General features: G+C 40.8%; 1 protein-coding gene across 2 annotated transcripts in view; it reads left to right on the top strand.

Annotated features, from left to right (window-relative positions):
• The first annotated feature begins 276 nt into the window (after window positions 1-276).
• The window catches only part of ITPR2 (inositol 1,4,5-trisphosphate receptor type 2), a 466,150-nt gene continuing 455,388 nt past the window's right edge, over window positions 277-11,038 (top strand). For both annotated transcript variants that reach the window (XM_023644092.2, XM_023644091.2), the window contains exon 1: window positions 277-850. In XM_023644092.2, coding sequence (XP_023499860.2) covers window positions 759-850 — 92 coding nt within the window. In that variant the 5' untranslated portion in view covers window positions 277-758. The remainder of the gene's footprint in view (window positions 851-11,038) is intronic.

Here is an 11,038-nt window from a genome sequence, read left to right as displayed (position 1 = left end):
CCTCCCTGCCCCCTTGAAGCTCCGGGAACGGGTCTCGACTCCGCCATCCTTCGCTTTCCCAGGCAGGGACTGTCACACCCGAGGGCCGGCCCCTCCAGGGCAGCTATACCGCCCTCGTCGCCCCTCCAGCGCCGCCGCGCGCTGCGTCTCCTCCCCGGCCCGCGCGGCCACAGCCGCGGCTGCCCGGGTGGCCCGGCCTCCCCAGCGTCGTCCCGCCCCCGTCCCGCTCCGCCCCCGGCCGCCGCTCCCTGATTGGCCTCCCGCCCCCTCCTCCCCAGGCGCCTCTCCTCCCCGGCGCCCAATGGGCACCACCACCTGGTCCAAAAATTCCCCCGAGGGGACCGAGGGGCTCTGCACCACCAGCTCCCGCGCGGCGGCGGTGACGGCCGCGGCGGGGCGCCGAGCGGGGAGGGGAGACGGAGGGGGAGCGGAGGAGGGAGGAGGAGGAGCAAAGGTGTTGGAGAGAAAACTTCTGAAAGGAACAGGAAACCTGCCGGGGAGGCGGCGGCTGCGGCTCTCGGGGTGCCCGGGCGGCGCACGGCGCGGGGTGTCTGCAGCGGCAGCTTCGCTCGTGGCCGGCTTCCCCGGCGCCGGGCAGGGCTGAGCCCCGACCCTCGGCCACTCGGGCAGTGCCCTCCGCCGCCGCTCTCGGCGCCGCCGTCGTGCGCTCCGCTCCGCCTCTGCCGCGGCGGCTCCCCGGAGAGGGCGGCCAGGGCGCAGAGAAGAGGAGGGACGTCTGCTCTGGAGCATGAAGCAGCATGTCTGATAAAATGTCCAGCTTCCTCTACATAGGGGACATCGTGTCCCTGTACGCGGAGGGCTCGGTCAACGGCTTCATCAGCACCCTGGGGTAAGCCGGGGGCGCGGGCTGGGCGGCGCTGCGCTCTGTCTCCTCGGAACCCATCCCGGTCCCTGCGGGCGCCGCCGCCGCGTCCTCCCGCGCGTGGCCGGGCTGCGGGGGCAGGCTCCGCGCCCGCGGACAGCGCCGTGCGCTCGGCTGGCTCGCAGGAAGCTGCCTGCGGAGGCAAGACTTTCTCAGCAACTTCGTAATCTCCAGCTCAGAGACACATCCGAAAAGGAGGAAGTGATTCAAAAGCCCTGAGACAGGCCCTGCGAAGAAGTCTTCGCTGGCTTCTCCACGGGTTGTTTTGATGAAAATGTTTGTTTTCTCTTAAAGGTGAAACAAAACACCTTTCTTCCCGGTCTTTGCTCGCTCCCGCTCTCGAGCCCTGTCTCTCCGTGCCGGGTTTGTAAGAGCAGTCGATGAAAGTCCTTGGCCTTGGACATGAAACTCGAGCGATGCGGTGAGCCAAAGTGTGGCTTTGCCCTGCGGGAGGAGCGCACTGTCCCCTCTTCGCCGAAGTAATTTCCTTTCGGCTTTGCCAAACGGGAACTCGCCCCGCCGTCAGGGGCAGCCCAGGGGCGTCCGCAGCGCTGTCCCCCTGAGAGCTCCCTGGCGGCCTCCTGGGTTCTAGAACTCAGACCTGCTGCCCTCCTTTCCAGGCCTTGGCCCACTGAAATCTTCAAGCTCTCCTGGAACTCGGCCAAGTGCAGGGCTCTTGAGATTCGACTTGATTTATGAATGGTGGAAATATATATATAAACATCACAGTGTGCTAGATGGTTAAGTAGGACTTCCTTGATTGCTAGTATTTTCTCTCTGTCCTGATTGTGAACACCAGTTCGCCGTTTCAATGCACACTGCAATATATTTTGATGCGCCCGTAGTTTTTTTGTTGCCTCGTGGTCTGTACTTGAGACACCCCAGCCTTAGAGGTTTCAGGCTGTGGAACTGGTGTTTCCACTCTTGGCTAGTCACTGTGTTCTGCTGTTGGGTTTTAGGACACATGACTTAGTATGCAGTTTCCCTGGACCGGGACTGCGAGCCACCGTGTAACGGAGTGGTGCTTGCTTGACACCGGACGTGGAAGTCACGAGTACTTCCACAGTTTCTGTTATTCGTGCATCTCCCTCCCCCATGGATGGAAGAAGATTTAATTTAGTCCCTTTAAGATCTCTGTTATTTTACTTGTGAAACTGAAGCGTGGAAGAAAAACCGTGTGGCAAGTGCTTATGCTGGGTTTGTAAATCAGGAGCTCCCAGTGGTTTCTGAGAGAATACTTAGTCTAAGTTCAGTTTGGGACCCCTAACAACATTTTGCAGATGAAGTCTGCTGCACTTCACCCTTCCGCTCTCTGGAGGAGGTGTGTGGACTGTGGTAGTTAAGCAAGAGGGGCTCCAGGGCCCGGACGCTTGGGGTCAGATCCTGGCTTCTGCACTTGTGCCCCTTGTGACCCTGGTCAGGTTACGTAATCACTCTTATCTCAGTTTCCTCAAGTCTAAAAATGGGAATAATAATGGTTTCTACCTTATAGGGTTGTGGTGGGGAAGAAATGAGTTAAGATATGTACACTGATCTGTGTGAAGCCTTAGCATGGTACCTGGCGCTTAATGAGCACTTGCTCATTATGTTAGCTGTTGTAATTATTGGTACCTTGGTGATTGCGAGCAATAGCTACAGTTGTGGGCAAAATAATAAAAAGGATTAGGAATAGAGTATAAAACCTATCTTAAATAAAAGGCCATGTTTTGCAGTGTCTTATTCAGCAAAGGTATGTGTTTGGGTAACTATGCACGGATAGGGCTGTAGTAGATGGTCAGTCAGGAAGCTACAACTTTAGCAGTTGTGGATTCTTTCCTGCTCATTTGAGAGATGGAGAAACTAGGAGGAAGAGAAAGGAAGTGACTTCCCCAAGAAACAGAGGACATTAACATTAGTGCCAAAAGCTGGAACTGTAACCGTCTCTCCAGATTCCCAGCCATGTGTGTGTTTCTTTGGTTACACATCATAGTCTTTAAGCCTTTAAGGTTGATCTTTAATGTAGCATATACATTTGTATAAATATTTCTTCTTTGTAGTCACTATTTCTAGTTGGTGTTTTGAAAGTTGAGTTTCCTTCGAATGTGTTTGTGCAGTGTTATTTTTCTGTTAACAAACTGAGTCTTGTTGAGGTTAGCGTGACAGGACCTCCGTGCAGCTTGATCCTAAGGTGAGGAAGGATCTTCAGAAATGCTGCCATTGGTGGAGTCTGGTGCTTTCACTGCATATTCCTTTTCTTTACTCTGTGGAACCGCATTACCCTCAGATTTTTTAGGGCTTATAAAGCTTGCAGGAGTATATGTCCCTGCCACATGAAATGTTATCTAGGTGGGGCAGCATCACCTACTTTATTAGCTTAGAATACAATTGGTAGATATTTTATTTTGCAAATTGGCTTTAGGGCTATGAAATCAAAGCAGCATGGCAGTTATAGTTTTTCATTATATTGTTGTAGGGTCATTATTTATTCACTTTCGGTAGCAAAGACGTGAAGTGCATACTTCACGTTGAATTTCCTTGATCTTCTATTAGTTGGAGATCTCTTGTCCTAGGTCTGCTGCTAATGAGCCGTGTGACCTTGATCGTATCATTTATTCTCTTTTTGTGTCAGTTTGCCTTTCTGGAGACTAAAGAGAGTACATGCTGTGCCCACTTCCCTGGGGTATGATAAAATTATGTGAATGAAAGAGACAGAAATGGAAGAGCCCAATTTTTTTTTTTCAGAAAGTTGCTAGGAAAATCCACGTTATACTTATATTTTTTGTGGTCCTTAAATTTCTTCAAAAAGTGTGTGAAATGTTAAAGTGAATCAGAGAGCTGGATTGGAGACATTGGCATTGTTATCTATTTAACCAAAATAGTTCGTTCCATCGTAATATTAAAAACTCAATGGAAGAGCTGAAAATTAAGCTTAAAGTTTCTGATTTCTATTTTAGCTCTTTATCTCTTTGGCGCTTTTGATAGCATGATGATTTTTCAAATTCAGCTTAAGAGGGTAGTTAATGAGAACGGAGTTCACAGAGCACTTCAAGGTAATTAATAGATATTTGCAAATAAGTTTTGTCCGATGTTAATATTTAGTGTGTCACTAAGTTTGGGAAAACATACATTGTTAGTTTTTTTGCTTTTGGGAATTTTTGCAGTAAGGTAACAAATTCTTCAGCTGAAAAAAATCAAGAGTTTCACTATATGAGAGTTTAGCTGGCTCCTCTCAGGGGCCCTTCCAACTGGAAATGTGGAAGGATTTCCTTAGCCTCTGTGACCCTTTTAAGTTAGATTTCTCAGTCTGTGAGGAATTGGAATGCCCCGGTTGCAAAGATTTGCATTTCCCATTTTTCCTCCAGTTATCCTTTAACCAGTATTTACCTGATGTTTCTGAATCCTGAATTGTTGCAAACTGAAGTAGAGTATTGTTCTCTGAGCTTGTGTAGGTCCAAAACGGGCCTGGTTTGTATATTCTAACTTAATTTTTCATCTAAAGATCTATTTAGGAAACCCTTATATTGACTTAAGGAAAAGCTGCGTTAAATCCTATTGAATGAAGATGGTGAATGTATTTTAAATAAACAAATTTTTTGCTACTGGTACATTTTAGGGTTATAGTTTTTATTTTTCTTTTAAAAAGGAAGGAGGAAATTTTGGAATATGCTGTACAATTTCATATGCAGTATTGCTTGTCCCTTCCCTCTCCTTCATTTTCTTTATACTGGGATTTACTTCCCTGGTCATTACCACATCTAAGACTTTATATTTCTGAGTATATTAACTTGACCAATGGTCAGGTACCACACAGTAGACTCGGTGACAGATATATAACTCCTTCATTGTCGTTCTCCACTATCTGTTCTTGCATGGTTGAGAATGAGAAGTGTGCATGTGAGTATTTGTGTGTGTGTGTATGTCCATCTACATCTGTTTCAGGGATTGCTGCCTTTGGCTTGAGGTTTCTTCTCAGGGTCTACCAAGAATTGACACCCACTGGTTAAGGTCTCAGAAAATTGTCAGGTGACCACCCATTGATGCAAAGTATCATAATAGTCTCTTGGCCAGAGTGACAAAAGATTGGGGCCCTTATTTTTACTTCCTGCTTGGATTTTGGCCAGTTCAATGAACTTTTAAATTCTTTTGTTTCCATATTCAGTGATGGGCATCAGGTAGGGTGGTGGTGGTGTGTCACACAGTTTATAATTCTGGCTTTTTTCCTTAGATAAGCAAAACTGTGTAAATGCTTACGTTTTATTGTTTCCAATTATAGTGCCTTGAATTTCCCTTCCTGGTCTTTTTTTTCTGCTTAATGTTTTTGATATTTGAATGTTTTGCAGATTTGATTTGTTATCTTTTCTTTTTTTACTTTTTTAATTATGCTGTTCTTATCATAGTTTTAAGAATCTGCCCCTTAATAGGACTCATCAGTGGAGAGTCATAGATGAAGCAAGGAATGGTTATAGTCATTTCATTTTGTCATAATTTGTAAGTTACCTTTAGTATCTTCCAAATAGCACCTACCCAAGTAACAGCCATTATTTCCTGCTATAAGTAGATGTATAAACTTAGCCTTGTTTTGGCTGAGGCGTATGTTGTGACAAAAGTATCTAAAAATCCATTGGACGTTTGCATGCTCGTTGAGGGCGGGGGAAGAAGACAATATAATTTTGAATACTGAGTTGTTTTGGAAACTCTCAGTGTTGTAGTCACGTTATGGAACTTGAAATCAGCTCGAGTACAAAGACAGTTTCTAAAGTAGTGAACATAAAGTCTATTTTGAGCTGAAAGGTTGACTCTTTCTTAAGCTTAGCAGTCCTTCCATAAATAACATTGCAGCTTTTAGACCCTCTCTTGTGGAGAGCTTAGTCAGGTAAACAACCATCCCTCCTCAAGTGCCACTGACACTTGGCTTGGATAGAATAGAATTCAGAGGCAGCTGCTTGACCTCATTCTAGGTTTGACAGAAGCTGTTTTTTTTTTGCACTGGTAGCACTTTTCCTAATCACGTTTTCCCTTTGGAACTGTTGTTGTACAGATAGCATGTAGATAACTTACAGAATATAGACAGAATACTATAGACTCAAACTTTAAAACTTAAATTCCAGGCACAAGGTGTGTCTTCATGTATAAAGATAAAAGAAGAACAGTGGACTTTTATGACAAATTTGTAGCATAATAACAGAATGAATTTTACTCCTTTTTTTTTACATCAGACCCTGGTAATAGATCACCAGATTATAATCAGGGAAGTGAAACTTGAATGATCGTTCATTCATTCCTTTATTTAATGGAAAAACCTGTGCCTTTCAAATGTATTGATTCCTCTTTTGTCGTTATCTTTCTACTCCTATGCAGATTTAGATGAGAAAGTTTTCAGTATATGCCTTTAGAAAACTATATTTCAAATAAAAAATATATAAAATAAGATAGGTGGAAAATAGTGAAAGAAAATAGAATAGCGTATTAACAGTGGTGACACTGCATGGTGCATGGATGGGTGATTTTCATTTTCATTTTCATTTTTTATCTCCTATATTTCTCAGATTCTACATATGTCTCTTTAACTATGCATCTATTACTTTTATAATCAGGAAAGTTAACTAAAATTAAAATAATGTTTTAAAGGACTTTTCGATTTTTTGCTACTGTTAGTTAACAATATTTATTTTAAAAAGCATGAATAGTTTTCCCGCTCATGGTCAGTGGAGGAGGAAAACCACAAACTAGGAAATGCATGTTGTTGAAATAGATGGTCATATGTTTACTGTAAATAAAGTTTATTCCTGGTTATTATTATGACTGGTTGATTTAACTTATGCAGTAAATATATAACCTTTTTTATTTTAGAAATCTGTTTACACATGTAAGAAGTACGTACTTTAGCATAGCTGACTTGCACATTTTAGTAATCTTGTTAGTCACTATCAAACTTTTATTGCCTGAGTCAGTTTCTATAGGCATTAGTTTGTGAGGCGTTTGTGTGTCTGTGTGTGATTGAAATCAATCACTTAAGTGTTTTTATTGAATATCTTTGAAATGAATGGATCAGCTTTCTCAAAATTCAAATTAATGATTGGTTAATAATAGCTATTTTATAGTTTATACCAACACCCACCCATAGGTCTCCAACCTTAAGTAAGAATAAGTTAAATTATCAGATTATTCAGAAAAACCCTTAATCATAAAATTAGAAATGTGTCCGCATCATGAATCAAGTCCATGTAACTTTCCTGGTAATGTGGTTTATGTGGAGCATGCTGCAGATTGAATCGTTAATTCATTCAACAAATATTTAATGAACCCTGACTATGTGCTGGGGATACAGTATGAAGAGACGTCAGCTATTAAGGTATTTTTAATCGTTATCTCAAAAACTCGAACTTCCTTTGAGAATTGTTAGTATGACACTTGGCTAGGATCTATGGGAGACACGAAGGCATTTGATGCCTTCTTTGCTCTCAGTGTCGTACAGGCCACAGGATCAGGAACTGGCTCTGTCTTTTTAGTCCTTGTGTCCTCAGCACCTCACACAATTCCTGGTACATAGTAGGTGTTGAATGAATATTTGTGAAATCAAGGTGGAAATAATTTAGTAATGGAAATAAGACTGGTATTGAATAACCACAACTTAAAGCAATTCTTTTCAAATCCCATAAAGATGATTAAAAACAGTATCATAGGGAGTCACCAGAAGATTCTTTCTTTCTGGCTGGTATGACCCAGAGAGGGCTTCCAGGAGGAGGTGATATTTGAGCTGAACTTTGAGGGATCATTAGGATGGATATTTGTCTTAAATCTATGCCCATAATTTGCTCATATATTCTTGGTACTTTTTCTTTCATTTAAAAAAAATTCAGTTAAATTTTACTGTCCTTTTTAATAGCTCCAAAAAAGCAAGCAAACAATTTGATATTATCGAGATATGCAAAAACAGAGTAATCTCAGAACATATTTTATGCTTATTTACCAAATATGAGAGCTTTAAATTTGGTTCAGACCCTCTGAGTTTATTTAGATAGCCTTCAATCCTTGTCAGGTATGTTAAGTTTACTGGGACCACAGATAATGAGGGCGGGACTATAAGCAGGGAATTTATACAATTTTTCCAGCTCCTTTGGGTATTCTATTTTTACTCCTTTCCTCCTTACTTCTCCCCATCCCCAGTGTTTCATAGTTTTTCTTCATTGTTCATGGACCTAAATAGAATCTTATAGATCCCTGGAAGCTTTGGCAATAAGGACAACTTTTCATCTAAAATAGTTCTAAATTTTTTTGCCTTATACTGCCTATGGATTGTTCAACACACACACACACACACTCCCACTTGGTATAGAATACCCTTCTGGTATGTATGGAGTCCACCATACCCTCTTTTCTTTCTGGTGTTTCAACAAGTGATAAAGGCCATAGATAGATTCTTATGAATGCAGGAAAAGACGTAGGAAGTGAACAAAGCATAATCTATATTCATTTCTAAATTCTTAGAATTCAAACGTATGTCATTGAGGTTCTATTACTAAGGTTTTTGAGCCACTGTTAAAATATCATCATAGAAATCTCTCTGTGAAAAGTACAAAATGCTGGACTTTTATTATATATTAGTTATCTAAAACAATTTCTCAACAGAGTCTTAGAGAAAACTTAGGTCTTTGATTAAGTAATTCCTGATATCTAGCTGTCCAAGACCTTGTGGTAATGACTAATTTTGAAACAATCACTATGAGCAGACACTACTGTTCTCCACATATTATCTCCTATTGAAAAGAGGATTGTTTAAATTATGTAAGAAATTATATGGTCATCAGAGCTAAATGTAAGAGCCCAAACAAACAAACAATTCCCGAAAAACCCAACAAAAACCAAAATTGGGTTAAAAAGTTGTTGATTAACTTTTCTAGTGGCAAATCAAAGTGTATTATTTGTAAAAATTTCAGAGAATAAAATTCTCTCCAACTTGGGTTTCAACTCACATTTAGTTAAATTATTTGCAAGCCTTATATTAAATTGTCTTGGAACTCTTGAAAAATAATCTATAGGTGTCTCTTGCTATCCTAATTCTCACTATCTGATCTCAAAAGCCCAGAAGATTTGGAAAGCAAAGGATACTTGTATATCACTTTGCCCACATGGATAAAGCTTAAGAATTGAAAGACTATATTATATTAGAAGTAAGTTTCTTTTGTTTGTAAGCTACAGAAACCATCTCTGGCTAGCTTAAGCAAAGAAGGAAATTTATTATAAGGATACTGGAGGAGCTCCAAGAAGTTGAATGATGAGCTGAACAATTCAGCATTAAGAAAGGCAGAAACTCAGGGCTGCTGTGGGAATCGCCATAGCAAAACCTTCTCCCTGGGCCTGCTGTTTACTTTACTTGGATCAGGAATTCCTATACTGTGTGACTCTTTTCTTCAATTTCAAAATACAGAGTGATAAAATTTGGCCCCACTTGGGTCATTCACTTATGTCCGTGAAGGGAAGTCACAGTGCCAGATCCGATTATCAGGGAAATCACTGTGAGCAGGGCTCCGATTTCTGCCTGCTTCTAGGGAAGTGTGATGTGGAGGAAAGAGAGCAAAGAAGACCTGGGCATGAGCTTAGATGTCACTGATTAGTAGATAATTTAACAGTAACTTCTTAGTGCATTTAAAATAAATTGTGGTAAAATATACGTAACATAAAATTTACCATCTTAACCATTTTTAAGTGTAAAATTCAGTGGTATTAGGACATTCACAATGTTAGGCAACCATCACCACTATCTATTTCCAGAACTTTTTCATCATCCCAAAGAGAAACTCTGTTCCTTTTTTACATCAACTCCCCATTCTCTCCAACCCCTCCAACCCCTAATCTACTTTCTGTCTCTATGAATTTACCTATTGTAAGTGCCTTATGTAGGAGGAATCATACAATATTTGTCCTTTTGTGTCTGGCTAATTTCACTTAGCATAATGTTTTCGGGATTCTTCCGTGTTGTAGCATGGATCAGAACTCCCTTTTTGTTGCTGAATAATAATCTGTTGTAAGGATACAGCACATTGTGTTTATCCATTCCTCAGTTGATGGACATTTGGGTTGTTTCCACTTTTTGACTATTATGAATAATGCTATGAATATTTGTGTACAAGTTTCTATGTGGACATATGTTCTTAGTTCTTTTGGCTATATACCTAGCAGTGAAATTGCTGGGTCATATGGTAACATATTCAACATTTTGCCCCAGCCTTTCCTAGTCTCCCTACCTTGCTCTACCTTTTTTTTTATTCTGTCTTACTACATATAGTATAATATACTATTTATTGTATCTATTGTTTATCATCTGTGTACCTCTGGTAGAATGTGAGCTCTTTGAAGACAAGGATCTTTTGTTTTGTCAGTGAGTATCTCAGGCGCTTGGCTCCATAAATATTTATTGAATGAATATTTGTTGAATTAGGATATACATATTCTCAAATCTCTAAGTAGCTGTTAACATCCGTTCTTCTCTGGAAAAAATTCAGTGTAGTTGTTCTTATTTATAAAAGTATTTTGAGAATCCATATAGGTAGTTCTTTTAAAGTGAATGAAAGTTGTCATTGGATTTATGGTGCCATTAAAGTCTTGCCGTAATAGGTACTTGAATCATCTCTTGGGTCGGATCTATGCACCTACCTAGCCTAACGTGTGATAAAACTTACAGCCTGGAAAAAATAATGTATGTAGCCTTATTTAATGGTTTGCATGATATAGCCATGTTAAAAGAAAGATATTTCTGAAAGTTCAGTTTTGTTTTTGTGTGTGCAGAGTAAATTTGTCAGCATTTGTGAGTCCATTTCTTAATTTAGATCAGCCATTTGTATTAGTGGATAATACATAATACATCTATGGAGGCATTTTGTGCTTTAACTGCGCTTGGCGGAAAAGTTTAGTTGGAAATAATTTGTCGATATGAAACCAGAGAGTATTTGGGGTATTTATAGAACTTCAGAAAAATAGAAGAGGGCATATGACAATTTGTAATTTTTATTTTTGAAATTTAGGAATAAGTGTCTGGAAAAGGATAGGCATTTAAATATAAGTTGAGGGGGACAAATAGTCAGTATTTTGTTGTTCATTAATTTTTATTCCGTCTATTGACTAAGTCTACTATGACGTGCTTTGCCTCAGGCTTATACGAGAAGATACGCGTTTGGC

Source organism: Equus caballus, chromosome 6 (assembly GCF_041296265.1).
Source record: "Equus caballus isolate H_3958 breed thoroughbred chromosome 6, TB-T2T, whole genome shotgun sequence".
NCBI classification, from domain to species: Eukaryota; Metazoa; Chordata; class Mammalia; order Perissodactyla; family Equidae; genus Equus; species Equus caballus.
This window is presented reverse-complemented; position numbering and strand designations above follow the sequence as displayed.